Source organism: Ranitomeya variabilis, chromosome 4, assembly GCF_051348905.1.
Source record: "Ranitomeya variabilis isolate aRanVar5 chromosome 4, aRanVar5.hap1, whole genome shotgun sequence".
NCBI classification, from domain to species: Eukaryota; Metazoa; Chordata; class Amphibia; order Anura; family Dendrobatidae; genus Ranitomeya; species Ranitomeya variabilis.
This window is the reverse complement of record NC_135235.1, coordinates 440,127,508-440,154,018: the sequence shown is the minus strand read 5'-3', so window position 1 is coordinate 440,154,018 and position 26,511 is coordinate 440,127,508. Positions and strand designations below refer to the sequence as shown.

The window sequence follows — 26,511 nt, the reverse complement described above, 5'->3', positions numbered from 1 at the left end:
CCGCTGGTCCGGGGCGGTTGGGTGGTATGTCATATCACTGACCAGGACAGATTTTATCTACTAGAAGTAAATAATGAACGGTCTCATTGAATTACTGAAAGTAGGGAGTTTCAAACGTACAGGGAATTGATACACAAATTCTATTGGCAAGACTTGATAACTTTATTTGGGGGCAGTTACTCCCATGAATTCCTGTGGAAGATATATTAACTAAAACAAACTGATGCAGATGTTTAGAAATTTGTGATTCATTTCAAGCCAGAATATGATAGAAATAAATATGGATACTTTTGGTTCGAGAACGCTAAACACGATGTCATCTGGCAGTGAGTCGTCCGTTAGGGCTAAGGACCAGGACTTTTCGGACATAATATCTGAAGTCAAGGACAGTCCTTCCATCTCCGCTAGAGGAATCTAAATGAGGGAAAATGGCCAAGAATAAGAAAAGAACAAAATAAAATGTTACCTAAATGTCCTCTGAATACAAATTCTATCCCATGACACAAAATAATGGATTACTAATGAATGAGATGAAAACACACATATACTGCACTGTCTGATCAACAGAGCTATATTATGTCCTCACTCTCCAATACTCCGATTCCGACTGGCGCAATGTCCAGATTTACCTATAGTTTCCAATATACTCCAGAAGATCTCTGGGGCAGGTCAAAGACATACAGTACAAGCACAGACACAAGCAGATATTTTCAAGAATACATATGTGCAGTTTTATATTAAATGGCACAGACACTGCGTTTTTTCTGTTCAGATTTGCGGATGGAAAATCCGTAGCGCGCTACAGTAGCAGCGAAGAATTGAAAGGTAATCTGTCAGCAGGTTTTTGCTATGTAATCTGAGAACAGCATGATGTAGGGGTTAAAATGCTGAATTCAGGGATGTGTCACTTATCAGGCTGTGCGCTGTTTGCTTACAATGAAGGTTTTATCACCAAGATATCACTGCTGGACTAGGTCTCGTGTTACTGCTAGACTGGCCACGCCCCCTCCTCTGATAAGCAGCTCACTGTCCTGTGGTGTGGGTAGGGTTAGCTTTCTAAGCTCTGCTACATGCTACATCTAAAAACTCTGATTGTATTACAACTGCTGCACCCAGTAAACTATGTGATACATAATTGGAACCAGGGTCACTTCTCCTACATTATGCTGCTCTCGGATGAGGTAGCAAAAACCTGGTGACAGATTCCCTTTAATATTCAATATGTTAATTTATGCTGCAGACTTCACTATTTGCAATGCATGGGTTATAATCTGCAGCATAAGGTATAATTTGTAAAGCATGTACATTTTTTTGGTAATTTTTGATGGAACTGCGGTAACATCTGCAGAGGAAAATTGATACATCTAAATGTATGAAAAAAATTGATAGGCTGCTTATGTCATATCTGCAGCACTGGGTCAACGAACACTGTGAATAAGGTTTCGTAAAACGAACATATAAGGTTTCCTAAAACCTCACGCACAATTCATGTATTGTAAAATGCAGCAGATTTTCTGCATGTGAATAAGCAGAGGAAAATAAGCTGCTTTTTCACTACATTAGAATGAACCCGAGAAGGACTTTACTGCAGTTTTTTTTACCTATAGCAAGTAAATAAACGCTTATTACTACTGTAGCTCATGTGGGCCGTTATATCATGATATAGGGGGCCCTATAAAAATCATACTAGCACTGAACCAGCTACTGGTACAGTGCCTGAGAAAACAACTTCTAATGGCTGTGCAAAAAACGGGTTTCAATGCGTCCTTGGCTTGACTGTGTAAATAGGCTGACCATCACCCAATGAATGAGAAAATGCTCGTTCATCAGGTGAAATGTTCTTTTGTGCAGATCATCATTTTCAGCGGTGCATCGTAAACAGGGCCAGTGCTGCCAAGAACCATGGCAGCCTATGTATAGATCGCTCAGTGTGCATCGTTTACTTTGGTCCGCCTGTGTAAACAGGTGTTCAAATGACTACCGAGCACTAAAAGTTTACCGATCAGTGATGGTATTGTGACGCCATTTGGTCCGTGTAAACAGTCCCCTATATCATGTTATAGCTCATTTAAAATGCATTTTGGGGGTGAGAGATTCCCTTTAAATAGAGAAAACCCACTTGTCATGGTTACGGCATAGCTCCTATGGCCACGCCATCACTGCAGTATACCAGAACAGAGGTTTACCATTTTTAATGATGCACTGTATTTTGCCAGACAGGAAAAGAAAATGCAAACAGAGCTTAAAGAAGCACTGCCATAAACATTTTATCTGCTTATTTTATTGCAGTGATTATAAGTGCTGTGTACTTACAATTGCTCTTTTTGCCTTTCTACCCAGCTAATTATTGTCTTTTCTCTGCTCTATGTAGAAACAGGAAGTCTCTTTTCCCTGCATTCATCATTCCCCTCCTCAACTTCTGACCCAGCTGCTCCCTCCTCCTCCCTGTCCAGTGTCTTATGAGACATACAGGGAAAATTGACCTCCTGTTTCTACTTAGAGCTTAGAAGGATTCAGCTAGTCAGTTTTTAAGCACATGATGTCATAGACCTAATGGAAAAGAGAAGAATTAGCTGGGTAGAAAGGCAAAATGAGCAATTGTAAGTACACAGTGCTATATAATGTGATGATTGCACTATGTTAAGAGGATACAAATGTTGATGGGAGGAGGAGGACTTCTTTAATGTTAGAGTGAAGTTGCACCATTTGTCAAGTCTGGAATCTTGGACCTCCATAATTCATGCAACCATAGAGGTCTCAGAACAATTTGGCTCTGCTAATGGGCTGCCGTTACTGAAATTCGATAATACAGTGTTGTAATAGTGAATGTATTTATGACACATTCAAGATCACGAAACAGATTTTCACTTTTACTAACATTGTTAATACTGTGCACCTTGGAAACTGCCACCTCTCCAGTGGTGGACACACAACATGCTGTCAATCAAACGCCTGTTGCTCTGACAGTTTTCTCCTATAACTTCTCAATAAGTGCACACACTCAGGACAGGTAGAAAAGCTGCAGCTAGACTCTCCAGACAGCAACGTATTTATCGGCATTAAAAAGGACCTACGTCAGGAATACAACGTACCCGATTCTTGCTTTCCCTGACAGCAGATGCAATTATACAGCGGTAGTGATAGGTACTTAAAGGGAATCTGTCACGAGATTATTGCTGCCCCATCTGAAAGCAGAATGATGTAGGAGCAGAGATCCTGATTCCAGCTGTGTCACTTACTGGGCTGCTTGCTGCTGTTTTGATAAAATCACTGTTTTATCTGCTGCAGATCTACCGGTTTTCTTAGTACTAAACTGTAAAACCGCACCCACACCACTGATTGGCAGCTTACAGTATACACTGTCCATAGGTGGAAAGCTGCCAATTAGTGGTGGGGGCGGAGTTATACAGAGCTCATATATAAGGACAACTACATGGTAGGAGGTTTACTCATCCTCTAGTGATAATCTGCTACTGATAAAATTATGATTTTTATCACAAGTACAGCAAGCAGCCCTGTAAGTGACACATCACTGGAATGAGGGTCTCTTGTCTCTTCATTATGATGCTCTCAGATTAGGTGGCAAAAACCAGGTGAGAGATTCCTTTAAGACAAGGTTCACATTAATACGGTGCTTAATGTTGAGCCATATGTTGGTGACTGTGACTGTTGGAATTCCAGAAAAACAGTATTCCAACTGTGCTATTCACTTGAATGAAGCAAATGAAGTCACTGTGAACGCTGCCTGGCCTCCATCCTGGTGGTATTTGTCAAAAACGTTATAAACCACGTGGTTAATAGGTTGACAGATTAATAAAGTGAATGACTCCATCAGAGCTTACTGCTGGATTACAGTTTTCTTGGTATTTCGACTGAAACCCCAACACCGTGATTGACGTAGAGCACTGTAGTAATGTGAACCTAGCCTTAGCTGTACCCATGTTACTGTATGTAGGAAATTATGTCTGACCTTGAACTCATTCTTACAGGTAAATAATCACCTAAATGGATGATTCACTGCCCTCTACAGGATCGACAAACACAGAAAATGACCCCCTGTCTGTTTTTAATGTGGAATATAGAAAACACAATCTGAAATAACGATTACACTATCATCAAACACAAAGAACCATTCCAAAACAGTCACAAAAAGCCCAGTAGAAGTCAGTAGACGTACAGTAGCCTCCGGTATATGGACAAAAATACAGCAAGCAGACACAAACCTACATCCATAAGAAGGTATACAGACAAGACACAAGAGGTCTCACAGGGTCCACTGGTGACATACTTAACCCTCTCACAGCAACAGGTCACCACAGTAAGGCCAGACTCACATACTGCTCTTTAAATATGGGCTAGACTAAAGTGATCCCAAGTGGTAAACAATGATAGAGACTGTATCTGGATAACTACACTCTCTGAGATACACTGAACGACAAAACAAGAACACGTCAACCAATAAAGTGCATTATCTCACTTTCAGATGTCCCTCTGATTCAGTTCGTACAACCTAGAGAGAGTGAAGGATAACAAATAGTAAGTCTATGCACAGTAGAAAAATGATATCAGAAGAAATATTCTGGCTTTATACTATTATACTTCAAGACTCGGCTCAGGATCAGTATTAGCCACAACAGGACACATGATGCCTGGTTTTGAATTTCCTAGTTAAGAATCTCCATTAACTCCAAGGAATAAGTGGTGGTCACACATACACTACTACTACTTGATTCACATATAGGACTTTGAGATCCTGTTTTCTTGATCCCTGGACAACCCTGAGGTCGCATCTGCAGCAATCATACATTTATCATATATGCAGTGGATAGCTGATAAATGTATGTAGTGTAGCGACTTTAATGAATAAAGCTTTCAAAAAGAACAAAATAGTCGCTATTCCACTGATAACCTTGAGGTTACAAAAAGCGATGTCACTGCATCCGCTATAAAAGAAGAAACAGTGGATCGTCCGGGACGAGAGGTCTTGGTGTGTAGACTACACTGTAGCATGCAGAAAATATAGAGGGAACTTGATAAGTATCTTCGATTTAAAAAAAATAAATCAATCAATGGACAGTAAACAGATCAGTCTAACGATCTTTTCATACTTAGACCAATAAGCAGGACAAGAGGGAATTTATTTATACAGTACTGTGCAAAAGTTTTAAGCAGGTGTGGAAAAATTCTGCAAAGTAAGAAAGTAAGTAAAAACTAAAGTGTTAATAGTTCATTTTTACCTACTAGCTAAATGCAAATTAAATGAACAAAGGAGAAATATAAGTCAAATCAATATTTTGGTGTGACCTGACCGCCCTTTGCCTTCAAAACAGCAAGAAACCATCAATTCTAAAGTACACTTCCATGCAGCTTTTGAAGGAACTTGTTAGGGAGGTGGTTCTAAACATCTTTGAGAACTAACCACATTCTGTGGATGTAGGCTTATGAAAATCTTACTGTCTCTTCATTTAATCCCACTGCAGCAAGGATTTTGGCCCACTCCTCCACACAGATCTTCTCCAGATGTTTAAGGTTTCCGGGCTGTTGATGGGCAACATTAAGTTTCAGCTCCCTAAAAAGAATTTCTATTTGGCTCAGGTTTGTAGTCTGGCTAGGCCACTCCAAAACCTTGAAATGCTTCTTAGGGAGCCACTCCTTAGTTGCCCTGGCTGTGTGTTTTGGGTCATTGTCATGCTGGAAGACCCAGCCATGACCCATCTTTAATTCTCTTAGGCTACGTTCACATTTGCGTTGTGCGGTGCAGCGTCGGCGACGCAACGCACAATGCAAATGCACAAAGAAAGCGTTTTGTGACGCATGCGTCCACTTTTGCATGTTTTTTGGCGCAGAAAAAACTGCATCATGCAGCGTCCTCTGCGCCCTGACGCATGCACCACAGTGACGCATGCGTCACAAAACGCAAGTGCAACGCATGTCCATGCGCCCCCATGTTAAATATAGGGGCGCATGATGCATGCGTCGCCGCGGCTGCGCCTGACACAACGCTAATGTGAATGTAGCCTTACTGAGGGAAGGAGGTTGTTGGCCAAATCTCGCAATACATGACCTCATCCATCCTCCCTTCAATATTGTGCAGTCGTCCTTGTCCACTTCGCAGAAGAGCATCCCCAAAGTATGATGTTTCCCCCACCATGATTCAAGGTTAGGATAGTATTCTTGGGGTTGTAATCATCATTCTTCCTCCAAACATGGTGAGTGGAGTTCATTGCAAAAAGTTCTCTCATCTGACCACATGACTTTCTCCCATGCATCCTCTGGATCATCCAGATGGTCATTAGCGAACTTCAAACAGACCTGAACATGTGCTGGCATGAGAATGGGGGACCTTGCGTGCCCTGTAGGATTTTAATCCATGCTGGTGTAGTGTGTTGTTAACGGTAATGTTTGAGACTGTAATCCCAATTCTATTCAGGACATTGACCAGGTGCACCAGTGTAGTTGTGGGCTGATTCCTGATCTTTCTCAGAATCATTCTTGCCCCACGAGGTGAGATACTGCATTGAGCTTCAGACCGAGGAAGACTGACAGCCATCTTGTGTTCTTCCAATTTCTAATTATTGTGCCAACAGTTGTTGCCTTCTCACCCAGCTGCTTGCCTATTGTCCTGTAGCCATCCCAGCCTTGTGCAGGTCTACAATTTTGTCCCTGGTGTCCTTAGGTGCTCCTTGGTCTTGGCCATGGTGAGAGGTTGTAGTGTGATTGATTGAGTGTGTGGACAGGTGCAGAGTAGGAGGGCTTCTTAACCTCTTAGTGACAGAGCCAATTTTGTACATTTTGTACTTCATGACCAAGCCAATTTTTACAATTCTGACCACTGCCACTTTAAGAAGTTAGAGCTCTGCAAAACTTCTATGGATCCCACTGATTCTGAGACTGTTTTTCATGACATATTGTACTTCATGTTAATAGTAAAATTTCTTCAATAAGACTTGCGTTTATTTATGAGAAAAACAGATTTGGCAAAAATTTTGAAAATTTGACAATTTTCAAACTTTCAATTTTTGTGCTCTTAAATCAGAGAGTCATATCGCACAATATAGTTAAGAAATAACATTTCCCACATGTCTACTTTACATCAGCAGTATTTTGGAAACATAAATTTTTTTATTAGGACGTTATAAGGGTTAAAAGTTGACCAGCGATTTCTCACTATTCCAAAAAAATTTAGAAAAACATTTTTTAGGGACCACCTCACATTTGAAGTGAGTTTGGGGGTTAATATAACAGAAAATACCCAAAAGTGACACCATTATAACAAAAGCAAGGAGTGCAAAACCATATTCAAGAAGTTTATTAACCATTCAAGTGCTTCACGAGAACTATAGCAATGTGGAAGGAAAAAATGAACATTTTCATTTTTTTCACAAAAAAATTACTTTAGAACCAAGCTTTTTTATTTTCACAAGCGCATCAGGAGAACATGGACAACAAAATATGTTTTGCAATTTCTCCTGAGTATTCAAATACCCCATATGTGGGGGAAATCCACTGAGCACATGCCAGGGCTCAGAAGGGAGGGAGCACCATTTGATTTTTCAAACACAAAATTGGCTGGAATCAATGGTGGGCGCCATGTCGCGTTTGGAGATTCCCCGACGTACCTAAACTGTGGAAACCCCCTAATTCTAACTCCAATCTTAACTCAACCCTAACCCCTAACTCTAATCAAAACCCTAGCCCCAACACAACCCTAACCTCAACATATCCCTAACCCTAGCCCCAACCCTAACTCCAGCCCTAACCCTAGCCAAACCCTAACCCTAGCTCTAACCCTAGCCCCAACCCTAACCCTAGCCCAACCCTAACCCTAGCTCTAACCCCAACCTTAACCCTAGCACCAACCCTAACCTGAACCCTAGCTCTAACCCCAACCTGAACCCTAACCCCACACTACCCTAATGGAAAAATGGAAATAAGTTCATTTTTTTATTTTATTTTTACCTAAGGGATGATTAAAGGGGGGTTGATTTACTATTTTTTTATTTTGATCACTGTGATAGGGTATATCACAGTGATCAAAATGAACCTATAGGAGAAATCTCCTATTGTTGCCGGGTGCCGGCCAGCAGATCTCGGCAGGTGCACTTCTTATGCGCCCGCCATATTCTTCCCGGAAGAAGACGTTAAGGTGGTAGGGGCATCACCGGAGGATGCAGGAGGTGCCGGAAGTACCGGGGCGGCTTGGGGGACCCCATTTCTCTCTCCTCTGATGTGCTCTATCATATCAGAGGAGAGAGAAATAAAATAGGAAATCAGACTTTTTTGTGGTCGCCGTTATTCCTTGAATAATGGTGATTGCAACACTGGGGAAGGTAAAAACCCCGGAGGATTTCCGATGCTGGGAGGTAGTATAACCTTATTTCTCAGCGCTGTTAAAAAGGAGCGCAGAAGAATAAGCACCCTTAACTGCCGCTATTAAAAGGCGCAACGGCGGTCATAAAGGGGTTAAAGAAAAACTAACAGGTATGTTAGAGACAGAATTCTTGCTGGTTGGTAGGTGATAAAATACTTATTTCATGCAATTAAATGTAATTTACTTATTTAAAAATCATACATTGTGATTTTCTGGATTTCTTTTAGATTCTGTCTCTCACAGTTGGTGTACCTACAATAAAAATTGCAAACCTCTCCATTCTTTGTAGGTGGGAAAACCTGCAAAATCGGCAGTGTATCAAATACTTATTTTCTTCACTGTACATCTAAAGAAGATTTGTGGTTAGTGCTCCAATATGTTTGGAACCTTCAAAAACTACCGTATATGTAAGTGTACCTAAAAGAATGGATTTTTATTTAGATTTTTTTTTCGTTCATTCACTTTGCATTTTGTAAATTAATAAAATACACTATTAATTCTTCTATTCTTGAAAGCATTCTTCCTTTGCAGTATTTTTTTATCTTCTGCCTAAATTTTTGCACAGCACTATGTAAAGTTTACATCAACATAAAAGGGGACTCTTAACTGCAAGAGCAGTGAGACTACAGAACTGTGCAAGAAGTTGTAATGGTTTATTATTTGAAAGGAGAGGCCTGACACTCCAGGGATTTATTCTTGGCAATTTCTATCTAGGGCAATATATTAGACACTTCACAACTGTCATATTTTGCCATACCAAAAGGAATTTTGGTTAAATTGCTTAAAGGGGTTGAAAAATTTGCTTAGCGAGTTGTCTCATTTTCGTTTTTTAGGGTTCCTTTATCTCTGTTTCCTGCTTACAGAGAGTAAGCTCATCTGAAGATTGACAGTTCAATCGCAGGGACAGTGAAGATTTCCAGGTCAAGTGATCCAGCCAACTTCAGAGCTGTGCTTGCAAACTGTATAGTAATCATTTAACAAGCATACAGTCCTTGCATAGGAAACCGGCCACCTCTAATAGACCACAGAGGAAACTGGCAAAAAGTCGTACTATAAAAGTAAATATCCCCCCATTCTAAGAACAAAGAAGATTTATAATACGGAAATGCAAAGTTGCATTTTAGAACTTTGTATCCTTACAGGTCAAGAAGCCCCATCATCATGATATATCAATTACACTCACTCCTAGCAAACATCCAAGAAGCTAGAGCCATGTATCTTTTTGATCACCACTTTTATCGTCAAGAAAAAAAAAAGAGACTACATTCACCTTGCACTCTCTGTAGAATCAGATTGGCTTTCTATTTCCTGGGTATCCCTACAATTTCCCTGTCCAAAGGTTTCTCCCTCAAATTATCTTCTCCCCTTCTACACTGACAAAGGAAAAAAACGATATAGGCTGCAGCAAACTCACCTGACCCTACACTTGATTTTTCCTTGTGATTCGCAGAACGCATAAGTAACTCTTTCATCTCAGACACCAAGGGTGCTGTGTCCTATCCAAAACAAAACATGTTTACTATCTGACAGTCCTTCATATACAGTAGGTGAATTAAGTATTGAACACATCATCAACTTTCTAAGTAAATTTCTAAAAGTGTTATTGACATGAAGTTCTGACTAGATGTTAGTATTGACCCATCCAATCCTTTCAGACAAAGAAATCAAACCACGGATGTCCAGAAATTAAGTTATATGTAATAATGAGAAATGACACAGGGAAAAAGTATTGAATACATGAAGAAAGAAAGGTGCAAAAAGTCATGTAACGTCATGACACCAGCTGTAATCTAACAGCAATTAGCAAGTAATCTTGCCACTTAGTGAAAAATAATATCAGCTGGTTCAACTGATGGCATATAAAAAGCTGACTCATTGCCAAGTTGCCACACAAGAAACCTCTCATGATGGGTAAAACCAGTGAGCTGTCTTAAGACCTTTGCAAACTTATTGTTGCAAAACATAATAATGGCATTGGTTGCAGAATAATTTCTAAAGTACTGAAGGCTCCAGTGAGCACTCTTGCTATAATACGGAAGTGGAAAGAACATTATTTCACCATAAACCTGCCAAGACCAGTTGCTCACCGCATGATTTTAGACAGAGGAGTGAAAGGAATTATATGATGAGTTGTCCAAGAACAAAGGACCACCTGTGGAGAGCTACAGAGAGACCTGGAATTAGCAGGTACAATTGTTTCAAAGAAAACAATAAGGAAAGCACTCAACCTTCATAGCCTGTATGCACTGTCACCACGGAGGACCCCATTGCTGAACAAAAAGCAGGTTCAAGTACGTTTAAAGTTTGCTAAACAACATTTAGACAAGCTTGTGAAATATTGAGAGAATATAGTTGGTCAGATGAAACCAAAATTTAACTCTTTGGATGTCATAATACACACAATGCTTGGAGGCCAAAAGGTATTACATATCACCCCAAAAACACCATACCAACAGTGAAGTTTGAAGGTGGGAAAATTATGGTGTGGGGCTGTTTTCCAGCATACGGCACTGGCAAACATTCTATAATTGAAGGAAAGATGAATGGACAAATGTACCAAGACTTTCTTGATAAAAATCTGCTGCCACCTACCAGAATGATAAAGATGAAAAGGGGATGGAAATTTCTGCTAGACAATGATCCCAAACACACAGGCAAGGTAACTCTCAGTTGGTTTCAGAGAAACAAAATAAGGCTGCTACAAGGGTCCAGCCAAACTCCGGATGTGAATTCAATAGAAAAATTATGGAAGGAACTAAAGCTCAGAGTTCATAGAAGGAGCAGACAGAAACTTTGGGATTTGAAGAGTTCTTGTGAGGAAGAATGGGCCAAAATCACACCCGAGCAATGCATTCAACTAGTTTCTCCATACAGGAGGCGTCTTGAAGCGGTATTAACCAACAAAGGATTTATACGAAGTATTAAACACGTTTCAGTAAGCGTGCTCAATACTTTTTCCCTGTGTCATTTCTCATTTTTACACATAACTTAATATATTGACATTTATTTAATGTCAATAGTACCTTTAGCAATTTATTTACTTAGAAAATTGGTGACGTGTTCAATACTTATTTCACTAGCTGTATATGTTTTGCCTGGTGACAGAGACCAACAATCCTTAGCTGAACTCTTCAATCACCCCAGCAAACTTTTCTGATTTACCATTATCTTTGTAATACACAACCATGGCCCTCCTTGCCTAACTTTCCTAAAAGTTCCTGATACTGCAGGTACTGATGTAATTCATCAAGATCTTAGTTTGGGCCTGACAGGGATCTGAACCCCAAATAACTTCCAGGTTAGATCTTTTATCACCTCCCACCAGCCTTATGGGTGGGTAAAGTCTAGTACTTTGTAGGTCTGGAAGCTGCCCTCGTGGTTTTAAATTAGCACCTGTTCTCTTTCTTGTATTTGGGGGGATCATTTTAACCCAATACTAGATTTACTTTCCATCCTCCTCCTGTACATTGATTAGTTGGACTTGACACTCTGAGGCAGCTGTCTCCCTGCTAAACTTCTTTATAGTAGTAAGCGAGCTTAAAGAGGACCTGTCATAAAGTCAAAAGAGGGCAGTTTTTGTTCTTATGTTATTTTCAATGCTCACCTGAGTATGCTGTTTGTTTTTTGTTCAATCTGCCATACGATTCTAGAGATATATACTTTTTTATTGAGTGATAATTTAATTACTGCGGCTCGCGGGACTCTCTGGGGACGCATCTTTAGGCTGCTCTGTATTATTACACTGTGAGCCACTGTGGCGCCCCAGGGCCCTGGTCGTCATAGTAATGTCGCTTTCCTCACGGGGAGAGTGATGTTACGTTTGGAGTCAAGAAAGGATAACTGTCGCCAGGTAGATACCACAAGCATGCAACATGTTCACACTCCAGGCCACCAGGGTAGCTTTTGATCCTATTTACTAGGTGACTCCCCATATATATAACAGGTAGTCTGTAGGGAGAGTCAGTCAGTTCCAGACAGCCGTCTGAGGAGGATAGAGGGTTCACGGAGCTGTGCATGCCCTAAGAGCTGCAGCTCTCAGAAAGAGACACATAAAAAGCTGAATACATTGCAGTGAGCGAGCGGGAAAGCAAAGCACGGGAGAGGATACCAGAAGGGGACCAGCCCCGAGCAGGCTGCCTCCTTCTGAGGCGCAGAGAGCCGGTAGCTAGAACACCGAGGTAGTAAGGACCTCTACGCCTTACTTCAGAGACTGGCAGGACAGCTAATTACCTGTCCGCACCTACACCCAGGAGGCATGGTGACACCCCACAGAGCCGGGTTATCTAAGAGACCCTTTAAAAAGGCTCAAGTCACCAGTCATACGGGTTTTGTCCTATCCTATACGGGGGCAGAGAGAGAGAGAAAACCACATCTGTGAGGACCTTACGAGAGGCTTAGCAGTAAGGGACTACACCACTACAGCGCAAGGGAAGGCTATTGATTTCCACCTGGACAAGGGGACTCTGGACTTGCCTCCAAACCGGCCGGACCCTACCTGCACTGAGATCTGGTGCCCTGGACTGTGGCTGCTGAAACCAACAGTAAACAAGGTAAAGAGACTGCAATCCTGTGTCCTCTTTCTTCACTGCACCTCTCACCATTCTACTATCTACATACTGGGAAGCCCTGGGGATATACTTCACCTGTGGGAAGGTATACCATCTAGCTGCCATAACATCACCCCAGCGGACCCCTTAAAGCAGCGTCAGTCACCCTGACCGAATACCACAGGTGGCGTCACGAGCAATAGACTTTATCCCTTTAAAGACCTTTCCCTTTTACATGGGCAACCTGGGCCACGGACCGGGTCTCAGCCACCGTGGCATCCACCTGTGAACCGCCGGACCCGGTACCGACTACTCCACGGCCCTGGCCGGGCCAGTCACCACAACAGATGGTAAAAACCATAAAAATGATCACTAAATAAAAAGGATCATATCTCTGGAACCGTATGGCAGTTTAGAAAAAACCCAAAACTTTGAAAACTTGGAGCAACGAGAATAAAATAAGAGCAAAAACTGGTCACTTTTTTATGTCCCCTTTAAGGGCGTTCTCCAGTTTTAGAAAAGTAGACCCTGAATGATCTCTGTGATGTAAAATAACATAGCCAGATAGAACTCACCATCTCACTAGCTCCACACCGCTGCTTCTGTCTCTATGTTTTGACTGGAAATGGTGATGTCACGTCATAGCTTGCATCACTCTTGCAGCAAATCCCTGTGCTCAGTGGCTTGTATCGTTTACATCTCAAAGCCGTTGAGCTCGGTGATTGGCTGCAGCAGTGATGTGAGCTACTGACAAAATGTAACCACTACAGCCAAAGCATAGAGAGCAGAGCAGCAGTGGCGAGTCAATCATTCGTAAGTCAGCTGACTCTACCAAATATCATTTGGTTGAGCACTCCGGTGTTCACCATGAGAAAGCTGCTGACTGAAATGCTGGTTTGGGCTTATCTCCGGGAGAATTATGCGATTGGCAGTCCGAACTGGACATGACGGATTGACATCTTCCTTGACCATAATTCGGGCAGCACCCCCATGCACATTAGACTGTCAGCCGAACGCGACAGGTTCTCCCTGCATTTGTTTAATGTAATTTAATGGTGGGGGTATTTATTCTTATTCTGTCTGATTTCTTTATTGATGTATGCAACATGAAGCTGCTCAATCTCCTTTTCTTTAGTAGCATTGCAATGTGCTAATCCCTTCTATAAAATCAGCCTCATGGCAGCACATAAAGAGAACAGGTTTTTGCATTCAAATGGTCCCAAACTGCATTAACATGCCTATGAGATATACTCAACCCAAACCCACAACATTTTTTTTAACATAATTATCCACACCTACTTTGTAGGATACATCAAGAACTCTCTCAGCACATACTCATGGTTTGGCCAATGCGCAATATTCAAAATATACGTTTTACCACACTTACAATACTTCTGGACTTTCCTTATGTACAGTACTAGATGGTGGCCCGATTCTAACGCATCGGGTATTCTAGAATATGTATGTATGTATGTATGTACGTCGCGCTTAGCACACCACATAGTATATAGCACAGCCACGTAGTATATAACACAGCCACGTAGTATATAACACAGACAGCCACGTAGTATAAAGCACAGCCAGCCAAGTAGTATATAGCACAGCCACGTAGTATATAGCACAGCCACGTAGTATATAGCACAGCCACGTAGTATATAACACAGCCACGTAGTATATAACAGACAGCCACGTATTATATAGCACAGCCACGTAGTATATAGAACAGCCACGTAGTATATAGCAGCCACGTAGTATATAGCAGCCACATAGTATATAGCACAGCTCACGCAACACAGACAGCCACATAGTATATAGCACAGCCACATTATATATAGCAGCCACGTAGTATATAACACAGCCCACGTAATATATAGCACGGCCCACTTAGTATATAGCAGCCAGGCAGTATATAACCCAGCCCACATAATATATTGCACAGCCCACGTAGTATATAACACAGCCCACGTAACACAGACAGCCATTTCGCATTTCGCAATGCATCACTGGGAACAGAAGCTGGCGGCAGCATCGCGCGCATTGGTAGACGTCGGAAGGTGAGAATAGCACAATTTTTTATTTTTTAAAATTATTTTTAACATTATATCTTTTTACTATTGATGCTGCATAGGCAGCATCAATAGTAAAAAGTTGGTCCGGGAAGGGGCGACACACTGGCATTGACTGGAGGGGGGTGGGGAGGGGGCACTGACTTGAGAAGAGTAGGGAGGGGCCAATTCGCGGGCAGACTAAGCCTGTCGCTGATTGGTCGTGGCCTGCCAGCATCGACCAATTGGCGACGCGGGCTTTCCGTGACAAACAGACGGAAGTACCCTTTAGACGATTATATTATATATAGATAGATGTTTCTTTATATTTTTTCCGCTCCGTAAATTCTGCATTACATAAGTTTATATGGAATGGGAAACCCACCTAAATTTAAATTTAAACCCTAAGGGCTCATTTACACTGACCGATCTATGGCCGTAAAAGATTGTTGATCGACCAAATAGAAAGTGGTCGTCATTCATTTAAAGGGAACCTATCACCCCGTTTTTTAAAGATTAGATAAAAATAGTGTGAAATAGGGGCAGAGCTGGGCTTTACATTAGTGCCTCTTTGGTGCCTTTACACCCCGGTTAGGCTGCCGAAATACCTTAGTGAAGAGTCCGTTTTGACCTGTCACTCAAGCTGGTCAGGTCGGATGGGCGTGGTCACAGCGCTGTTTGTCCCCCAGGATCCTGCTCATCATTACGTTGGTGGCGTAGTGGTGTGCGCATGTCCAGCAGATGAATCCACTGCTCAGGAGATGAATAGCGGCGCGGTCTTCGCTATTCAGCCGTTTACCGGTGGGCGCGGCCATCTTTCCTGTGGCCGCGCCTGCGCAGATGGAGCGCTCTGCTGCCAGGGGCTTCAGGAAAATGGCCGCCGCGATCTCCATCTGCGCACGCGCGGAATCCCGCGGCCATTTTCCTGAAGCCCCTGGCAGCAGAGCGCTCCATCTGCGCAGGCGCGGCCACAGGAAAGATGGCCGCGCCCACCGGTAAATGGCTGAATAGCGAAGACCGCGCCGCTATTCATCTCCTGGGCAGTGGATTCATCTGCTGGACATGCGCACACCACTACGCCACCAACGTAATGATGAGCAGGATCCTGGGGGACAAACAGCGCTGTGACCACGCCCATCCGACCTGACCAGCTTGAGTGACAGGTCAAAACGGACTCTTCACTAAGGTATTTCGGCAGCCTAACGGGGGTGTAAAGGCACCAAAGAGGCACTAATGTAAAGCCCAGCTCTGCCCCTATTTCACACTATTTTTATCTAATCTTTAAAAAACGGGGTGATAGGTTCCCTTTAATATCCTGTTTAAATAGGCAGACCACTATTCTGATGCACGCAAAATGATCGCTAATAGATCGTTCAGTGCACAAAGGCTGTGAATATTCTCGGCAAGACATGTCGTGTTTACACAGGACGTTGTGCTGCTGAGAATGATGATTTTTAAGCTTTTTCTGAGTTATGCTCTGTAATATACTCAGCATTATGCCCCACGGTTGTGGATGAGTAATGTTTATTAAAATAAATTAAAAAAAATGTATGAGCGAGCAGTGATGCAAGATTTCAAAGACTTTAACCCCTTCCTGACGTCGGACGGGATAGTACGTCCGACGTCAGGTCCCCTGCTTTGATGCAGGACTGTTATGATCTGGTGGCCTAAGAGCAGCATGAGACGTACTCTGGAGAAGGTGGTACCTGTACTGACCGCAGACCCTGTAAATAAAACCGCAACTAGAAGTAGCCGTGGAATGTACCTAGCGCTCCCTGGACATCTCGACACAGCCAGAGGACTAATTACCCCTAAAGATAGAAAAGGGAAAACTATCTTGCCTCAGAGAAAATTCCCAAAGGATAGGCAGCCCCCCACAAATATTGACTGTGAGAGGAGAGGGAAAAAACATACACAGACTGAAATCAAAATTTAGCAAAGGAGGCCACTTCTAGCTAAATAGAAAGGATAGGACAGAGTACTATGCGGTCAGTATTAAAACACTAGAAAATATCCACCACAGAAAATACAAAAACTCCACAGCTAACTAAAGATATGGAGGGTATATCTGCATCTCCAGAGATACCAGCTTGGCTAAACAAATCCTTATACAGACCAAGCTGGACAAGACAAAAAAAACATGGAAAAGAACTTAACAATAAGGCCACAGCATGTGGACAGCAAAAAATCAAGGCCAGAACTTATCTTTGTTGAAAAGAACTGCAAAGCAGGAGAGACCAGGCAGAGATGTGAATCCTCCAGGAACAATGGACAACTGGCACTGACCAAAGGGCGAAGCAAGACTAAATAGCCCAGTCAGATTTGCAAAAAGTGAACACACCTGACAAATGCTGCGACTCAGAGACAGCAGCGCTACCACTTACAACCACCGGAGGGAGCCCAAGAGCAGAATTCACAACAGTACCCCCTTGAGGAGGGGGTCACCGAACCCTCAACAGAGCCCCCAGGCCGATCCGGACGAGCCAAATGAAAGGCACGAACCAAATCATCAGCATGAACATCGGAGGCAACAACCCAAGAATTATCCTCCTGGCCATAACCCTTCCATTTGACAAGATACTGAAGCTTCCGCCTCGAAAAACGAGAATCCCAAATCTTCTCAACCACATACTCCAACTCCCCATCAATCAACACCGGGGCAAGAGGATCAACAGAGGGAACCACGGGAACCACATATTTCCGCAACAAAGATCTATGAAAAACATTATGGATGGAAAAAGAGGCTGGAAGGGCCAAACGAAAGGACACTGGATTGATAATCTCAGAAATCCTATAAGGGCCAATAAACCGAGGCTTAAACTTAGGGGAAGAAACCTTCATAGGGACATGACGGGAAGACAACCAGACCAAATCCCCAACCCGAAGCCGGGAACCAACACACCGACGACGGTTAGCAAAACGCTGAGCCCCCTCCTGAGACAACACCAAATTGTCAACAACATGAGCCCAAATTTGCTGCAACCTGTCAACCACAGAGTCCACCCCAGGACAATCAGAAGGCTCAACCTGCCCCGAAGAAAAACGAGGATGAAAACCAGAGTTACAAAAGAAGGGTGAAACCAAGGTAGCAGAACTAGCCCGATTATTAAGGGCAAACTCGGCCAATGGCAAGAAAGCCACTCAATCATCCTGATCAGCAGACACAAAGCATCTCAAATAAGTTTCCAAAGTCTGATTAGTTCGCTCGGTTTGGCCATTTGTCTGAGGATGAAATGCGGAAGAAAAAGACAAATCAATGCCCAGCCTAGCACAAAAGGCCCGCCAAAACCTAGAAACAAACTGGGAACCTCTATCGGACACAATATTCTCCGGAATGCCATGCAAACGAACCACATGCTGAAAAACAACGGAACCAAATCAGAAGAGGAAGGCAACTTAGGCAAAGGTACCAAATGAACCATCTTAGAAAACCGGTCACAAACCACCCAGATAACTGACATCCTCTGGGAAACCGGAAGATCCGAAATAAAATCCATAGAAATATGAGTCCAAGGCCTCTCAGGGACCGGCAAAGGCAAAAGCAACCCACTAGCGCGGGAACAGCAAAGCTTGGCCCGCGCACAAGTCCCACAGGACTGCACAAAAGAACGCACATCCCGTGACAAAGAAGGCCACCAAAAGGACCTACCAACCAAATCTCTGGTACCAAAAATCCCCGGATGACCAGCTAACACAGAACAATGAACCTCCGAAATCACTTTACTAGTCCATCTGTCAGGAACAAACAATTTCCCCACTGGACAGCGGTCAGGTTTATCAGCCTGAAATTCCTGAAGAACCCGTCGTAAATCAGGGGAGATGGCAGAAAGAATCACCCCTTCCTTCAGAATACCGACCGGCTCAAGGACCCCAGGAGAATCAGGCAAAAAGCTCCTAGAGAGGGCATCAGCCTTAACATTCTTAGAACCCGGAAGATACGAGACCACAAAATCAAAACGGGAGAAAAACAGGGACCATCGGGCCTGTCTAGGATTCAGCCGTTTGGCAGACTCGAGATAAATCAGATTCTTATGATCGGTCAAGACCACAACACGGTGCTTGGCCCCCTCAAGCCAATGTCGCCACTCCTCAAATGCCCACTTCATAGCCAACAACTCACGATTGCCGACATCATAATTGCGTTCCGCAGGCGAAAACTTTCGAGAAAAGAAGGCACACGGTTTCATCAAGGAACCATCAGAATTCCTCTGAGACAAAACGGCCCCTGCCCCAATCTCAGAAGCGTCAACCTCAACCTGAAAAGGAAGAGAAACATCCAGCTGACGCAACACAGGGGCAGAAGTAAATCGGCGTTTAAGCTCCTGAAAGGCAGAAACAGCCGCAGAGGACCAATTTGTCACATCAGCGCCTTTCTTCGTCAAATCGGTCAGGGGTTTAACCACACTGGAGAAGTTGGCAATGAAACGGCGATAAAAATTAGCAAAGCCCAAAAATTTCTGAAGGCTCTTCACGGATGTGGGCTGGATCCAATCATGAATGGCCTGAACCTTAACCGGATCCATTTCTATAGATGAGGGAGAAAAAATGAAGCCCAAAAAAGAAATCTTCTGTACTCCAAAGAGGCACTTAGACCCCTTCACAAACAAGGCATTATCACGAAGGATCTGAAATACCATCCTGACTTTTTTCACATGAGACTCCCAATCATCTGAAAAAATCAAAATATCATCCAAATATACAATCAAGAATTTATCAAGATAATTCCGAAATATATCATGCATGAAGGACTGAAACACAGATGGAGCATTAGAGAGTCCGAATGGCATCACAAGGTATTCAAAATGGCCTTCGGGCGTATTAAACGCAGTTTTCCATTCGTCACCCTGCTTAATACAAACAAGATTATATGCCCCTCGAAGGTCAACCTTAGTAAACCAACTAGCCCCCTTAATCCTAGCAAACAGATCAGAAAGCAAAGGCAAAGGGTATTGGAATTTGACCGTGATCTTATTCAAGAGGCGATAATCAATACAGGGTCTCAAGGAGCCATCTTTTTTGGCAACAAAAAAAAAACCTGCTCCCAATGGTGAAGAAGATGGCCGAATATGCCCCTTCTCCAGGGACTCCTTAACATAGCTCCGCATGGCGGTATGTTCTGGCACAGACAGGTTGAAAAGTCGGCCCTTAGGGAACTTACAGCCTGGAATCAAGTCAATAGCACAATCACAGTCCCTATGCGGTGGAAGGGCACTGGACTTGGGCTCATTGAATACATCCTGGAAATCTGACAAAAACTCAGGAGTTTCAGAAGAGGGGGAGGAGGCAATTGACATCAAAGGAACGTCACCATGAACCCCCTGACAACCCCAACTAGTCACAGACATAGATTTCCAATCTAATACTGGATTATGCACCTGTAACCACGGGAAACCCAGCACAATAGCATCATGCAAATTATGCAACACCAGAAAACGACAATCTTCCTGATGGGCTGGCGCCATGCACATGGTCAGCTGTGTCCAAAACTGAGGTTTATTTTTAGCCAACTACCGCATCCGGCCGGGCGGCCGGAAATGACGTCATCGCCGACCCCCGTCACATGATCGGAGGTCGGCGATGCTTCAGAATGGTAACCATAGAGGTCCTTGAGACCTCTATGGTTACTGATGCAGGCCTGCTGTGAGCGCCACCCTGTGGTCGGCGCTCACAGCACAACTGATTTTCTGCTGCATAGCAGCGATCTGATGATCGCTGTTATGTAGCAGAGGCGATCGAGTTGTGCCTGCTTCTAGCCTCCCATGGAGGCTATTGAAGCATGGCAAAAGTAAAAAAAAAAGTTAAAAAAAATGTGAAAAAAATAAAAAAAACATAAAAGTTTAAATCCACCCCCCTTTCGTCTCAATCAAAATAAATCAATTAAAAAAAAATCAAACCTACACATATTTGGTATCGCCGCGTTCAGAATCGCCCGATCTATCAATAAAAAAAAGCATTAACCTGATCGCTAAACGGCGTAATGAGAAAAAAATCCGAAACGCCAGAATTACGTTTTTTTGGTCACCGTGACATTGCATTAAAATGCAATAACAGGCGATCAAAAGAACGTATCTGCACTAAAATGGTATCATTAAAAATACCAGCTCGGCACACAAAAAATAAGCCCTCAACCGACCCCAGATCATGAAAAATGGAGACGCTACGAGTATCGGAAAATGGCGCAATTTTTTTTTTTTTTTTTAGCAAAGTTTGGAATTTGTTTTCACCACTTAGGTAAAAAATAACCTAGTCATGTTAGGTGTCTATGAACTCGTAATGACCTGGAGAATCATAATGGCAGGTCAGTTTTAGCATGTAGTGAACCTAGCAAAAAAGCCAAGCAAAAAACAAGTGTGGGATTGCACTTTTTTTGCAATTTCACCGCATTTGGAATTTTTTTCCCATTTTCTAGTACATGACATGGTAAAACCAATGATGTCGTTCAAAAGTACAACTCGTCCCGCAAAAAATCAGCCCTTACATGGCCAAATTGACAGAAAAATAAAAAAGTTATGGCTCTGGGAAGGAGGGGAGTGAAAAACGAATACGGAAAACGGAAAATATCACGGTCATGAAGGGGTTAAAATATATTGACACATTCGTTTTTGCTGTCTATGTTCAAAGTTCATGTTTAAATTTTTATAAGTGATTATTTTCAGCTATATACTATTAATAGAAAACATTGAGCCTGTCAAAATATGATGCATCTTAATTACATTCATATCGGAAAAATATATATAAAAATACAGATGAAAAATTGTAGCTCAACCTGCGGTGATACAGATATAAATAAGGACTTACGTGTAGATAAACCCGTTTGATGTCTGCATTCAGAGTAAAACAGACAATGTACAGTAAAATCCTGTGGTGGGAGTGAATTGGTAGTGTGCATTCATCCGCACAGTTGGGGCTCACCGTTAGGTCTGTATTTGATGTCTGTTTCAATAAGGATAAGAGCAGACTGCATTTTTCGTCAACATGTTGGCCTTAATATAAACTGTATCATGACTTCTTGGAAGTCCAGAAGTGTGTTATATCCTCAACCTTTTATTATCATTTATTTCCCTTCTCTTTCCTTTAATCTGTGTTTATTTTAAATTTCATATTTTTGCTCTCAAATATTTTAGGATTTTTTATGCTCTTTCCTAAGCAATATATACCAATGGCCGCCATACACATTAGACTAACCTGCCAATATAAGTTGGACCTTCCGACAGTCTATAGGGGCCTCATGACTCTTTGCCAACAGATGATGTCAGAGTAATGAAGGATACAGTATATTGGATTTCTGACAGCTGATCTTTTTGTTCTCCAGAAAACAAATCACTGCCAGAGGAGTCTGGCAGTGACTCTTTCATAGAGAACACAGGAGCATAAGGCCGAGCTGAGCGCACTTGTGTTTGGAGGACCCAGGACATATAGCCCATTAGCTGAATAATCAAGTAGCTGACAACTATGTAATGTGTAAAAGGGCTTTAGTTCTTTGAAGGTTAATTATATTTTTGTTATGGTTATGTACCCCCCTCATTGTCTGATTGTAATTCACAAGTGTTTTGAAGATTGTGTTTTATTGTGAAAAATACCGAAATCAGACTACTGTTAGTTCACCTTTATATGGAGCACTTCTACAGTATTTGTTTCTTACCCACAAATTTAATAATAATTTGATAATGAATAAAATAGTAGTTTCTTCTAGATGCCATAAAATGTTCACCACTGCTTTATAATAGCAGGCACCAAATGGCTCACCAAAATCCTAGAGTGCTATGACAGGAACAGTATGCAGGGTAAGGAAGTGTTATACAACAGGGGATTTACCTGCCCGATCAGATCATCCCGAAAGAAAATGTGAGTAAATGACACAGATTTTGCAAATATGGGATTGTACACCCATGCAGTCAGGGCTTCCAATAGCAATTTCTAAAGAATATACAGCATGTGATACAGTACCATAACCTTTAAGCTAAGACTACATGGCAACATGTGTCTCGTTAACAGTAGTTGTCTAAAAAGTCGTACAATCTAAAAACTTTGTGCAATCTGTCTGCGACTTGCTGTGGCTCTGATTTTTGCTGTAAATAAAACAGCCAAGTTGCAGACAAGTCACACACAAGTTTATGACAATGGTGTCCCATGCAACTTGTGACTAGCAACAGTTTGGAAACATACGAGACTCTGTCGCAGGTCTCAAAGAGGCACCATAGGAAAATATTACAACCAATGTTCACAAGTTGATTAAAGAGTTGCGCCACAGATGTCACCATGTAGCCTGAGCCTCAAAGGATTAAGTTACAATTACCTTATACATAGATAAAAGGTTTGAGCTTATGAAAGGCCTTAAAGGGGTTTTCTGGGTTGTAGTTTATTTTAAAACAAACTGGGCTTTACTCACCCTTCCTGGGTCTAGCACTGAGTCTCCTTGTCACAGGTTTACCATGACAGAGAAGAGTCAGAAGACCACAGCATCTGATTTTTCCTACTACTGCACTGATTAGAATCACTTCACCTTCATATTAAATGGTGTAAATTTCATTTAGCAGTGCAGGGGTTAATCTGTTCAGTTGAGAGCTCCTGGAAGCTTTCCTGCATTAATGCTCAGCTGTACACTGTTAACCACTCCCATCTCCCATATAATCTGGTTCCTGGCTAGCACTCATTGTCAGGGTAGCTTATACTGCATGGCTGGAGGTTGTTGTTGGTTATTATAGGAGAAGGTGGTTGGTGGGTTTATCTGTTACTGTTGCTAGGTTTTGAGTGTGTGATAATTACCTTTCTTCTCCTACTTTAGTTTAACTCCATACTCCACTCACCGATGTTTACCTCTGTGGCTTATGTGTGTATATTTGTATGATTAGTATTTTTCACAATCCCTGTTAATATTAACTTGCTGGTCTATTTGTGTATTTTGGTACATTACTACTCCCTCTTCCCTGGGTGGGGGAAGGGTACGGACTAAGTGTGGACTCAGGAGCTAAGGCAAGCTATGTGGCTCCGGCGTCCTCACCATCAGAAATAATCCAGAGAACAGGGCGAGCTAGGGGCAGCATTAGGGACAGGGAAGGAGTCCCTAGTCCTGGGACACCCGACAACAGAGTTGTGATACTCCTCTGCTGTTCTGAGTGTCTGTTATTGTCTGCATGGCTGACACCACATCAACAGCGCTGCAGCCAGTAAGTAAGCCCATGAGCTTTGTCCGAGTTGATAGCATGTGTTGCTCAGAGCCGTTAAGCTCAATTATTGGCTGCAGCATTGATGATGTAATTGCAAACAGTACCATACACGGGGAGAAGCAGAGGAGGCTCTGTGCCGGACCTGGGGAAGTTTAGAGAAGTTTGCTTTATAAAATAAACTACAGATGCAGAACAGGGGTTTTCCAAATTCCGAAAACCATTTTAAGTAAAAGTATACCAAAATTGTTATACAAACCCAATTATTTTTCAACGATAGTGATGATTTCTGCACTGGATATATTATCTATGTTTGTATTTGTCTTCTTTGCCAGCAAGCCTATGTTATGAAAACTTCTCATCTATAAAGTATTCCAGAGTATGCCAGTATAGTATTTGCTGCCCTCCAAGTCTTCTGTCCCTAGAAGCTGAGATGATGATGCATGTGGACGCACAGCACTACTCTCAAGATGATGTAGATCAGCATTGACGCCTGTTGTCCTCACCTCACCAGAGTTTGAAAGGCTTATTTTTAATACCTATTGCTATAGCTTTCTAAAAAAACAAATTTTATTTCTCAATATGCTCGAGTATGTGCCACTGAGCTTGTTGTTTTCCCATCCATGTGTTCTTTTAGTTGCTGCTCAATGGTAGAATGCAGCAGGAGAGCAGACTGAGCGTAATATGCATAGGACTGACATTATGAAGATGATAATACAATGCTGTGTTGCAGATAGAAAGCTTTCTATAGCTGACACTAACCTGTTTCTCAGATGAGCCTTTGTCGAATGGAGGCAAAGCATAATGATGGCATACAGAACCAGAAAGGTTGTCCATAAGTTTCATCTCACCCTCTAAAGACCCCTGGATTAGTAACGATATAGTATCAAACATATGTCTTTCCTGTAAAAAGAAAAAAGGTTAGGACTTCCTTCATTCTCTTTGAAATGTTTTCTAAAATAAAGCACATGAAAATCATTCAAAGGGAACCTAGCCATTGAAAATACAATCCATGCTGCAGGCAGCATGCTATAGAGCCAGAGGAGCAGCACAGATTGAGTCTTTTCCCATAAAGCTTTATATCAGTGTAATATTTCATTTTCTACATTAACTCCTATTCGTTCTGTGCTTAGAGGTCCAATCGGTGGCATACTCTTAAATTGACAGCAATCAGTATGTACACTTAAGGTACCGTCACACTCAGCGACGCTGCGGCGATATAGACAACGAGCCGACCTAAACTAGATCGCTGGAGCGTCGCTGTTTAGGTCGCTGTAGAGACGTCAAACACAGCAACTCCAGAACGATGCAGGAGCGATCCAGTGACGTAACGGCGACTCACTTCTCGTTCTCGCTGGTTGTTAGCTCCATGTCAAACAGCCGGAGTGCACCGACTGGCTAGAAGGAGATGCTGCGACGCCCCCTATTCTCGTTGCTGGCGTCGTTGATTTTGATGTCAAACATGACGATACACGCAGACCTGGCGACGAAATAAAGTTCTGGACTTCTAGCTCCGACCAGCGATGGCACAGCGGGATCCAGATCGCTGCTGCGTGTCAAACACAACGAGATCGCTATCCAGGACGCTGCAACGTCACGCAAGTTCTCTTTGCAAAGTTGCTGAGTGTGACGGTACCTTTATACAAAGAAGGCTGTCTATCACAGATAAGAGCACCCACAGCAGTGTAAATAAATGATAAATGTTTTTCCCTAAAACTATATATTTGCTTAAGTTCCCATATATACTGCCTGGATTGCATTTGATCAGGTTCCCTTTAAGAAGGTGAGTACTAAGAGTTGCTTTGGTTATCGGATATTGGAAGAAAGCTTGTTGGCTCTGATTACCTTTTGTTTGACCTCTGGTCTATATATCCATAACATCAGGGAAAATCATTGTTCTCCATGTGTTTTGTCACCTGTAATTATGCCGCTTCTGCCTTTTGTGATTTTTGAGTAATAACATTTCTGGCAGAGCGTGCCTGTTGAATAGCAACAATTTAGGAATGTCCTTGGTGACAGCTGCAAATCTTCTTATCCCAATAATTTGAGCTTGCACTTTGGCTGTGACATGCCTGGGCAAGGCATCCTCAAATGACTGCCAGCAAGAAGTCATTTCTACAATGAAGAAACTGAAGTATGGGTATGTGCACATAGCGTTTTTTAGATGCCGGTGTACCAGCATTGCTTTTTGTTGAGGATCACGTTGTAAGATAAAGCTGGTGCTGTTTTACCTGTAGTGTATTTTCTGATGTCTATTGCAACGGTTTTGCCACCACCTTTTTTTTAATATTATATATATAAAAATAGAATGGTCAGGTAACTTCTTTTAGCTGCTTTATGGCTTTTGAATTCTGAAGTGCTTAAAAGAAGTGACAAAAGATAGA

General features: G+C 42.4%; 1 protein-coding gene across 1 annotated transcript in view; it reads right to left on the bottom strand.

Moving 5' to 3' along the window:
- CACNA1G (calcium voltage-gated channel subunit alpha1 G) overlaps nucleotides 1-26,511 on the bottom strand; it is a 462,994-nt gene that overhangs the window by 49,012 nt on the left and 387,471 nt on the right. The window contains exons 34-36 of the mRNA XM_077251459.1: nucleotides 24,890-25,030; nucleotides 4,478-4,510; nucleotides 289-414 (exon numbers count right to left, since the gene is read on the bottom strand). Coding sequence (XP_077107574.1) covers nucleotides 289-414; nucleotides 4,478-4,510; nucleotides 24,890-25,030 — 300 coding nt within the window. The remainder of the gene's footprint in view (nucleotides 1-288; nucleotides 415-4,477; nucleotides 4,511-24,889; nucleotides 25,031-26,511) is intronic.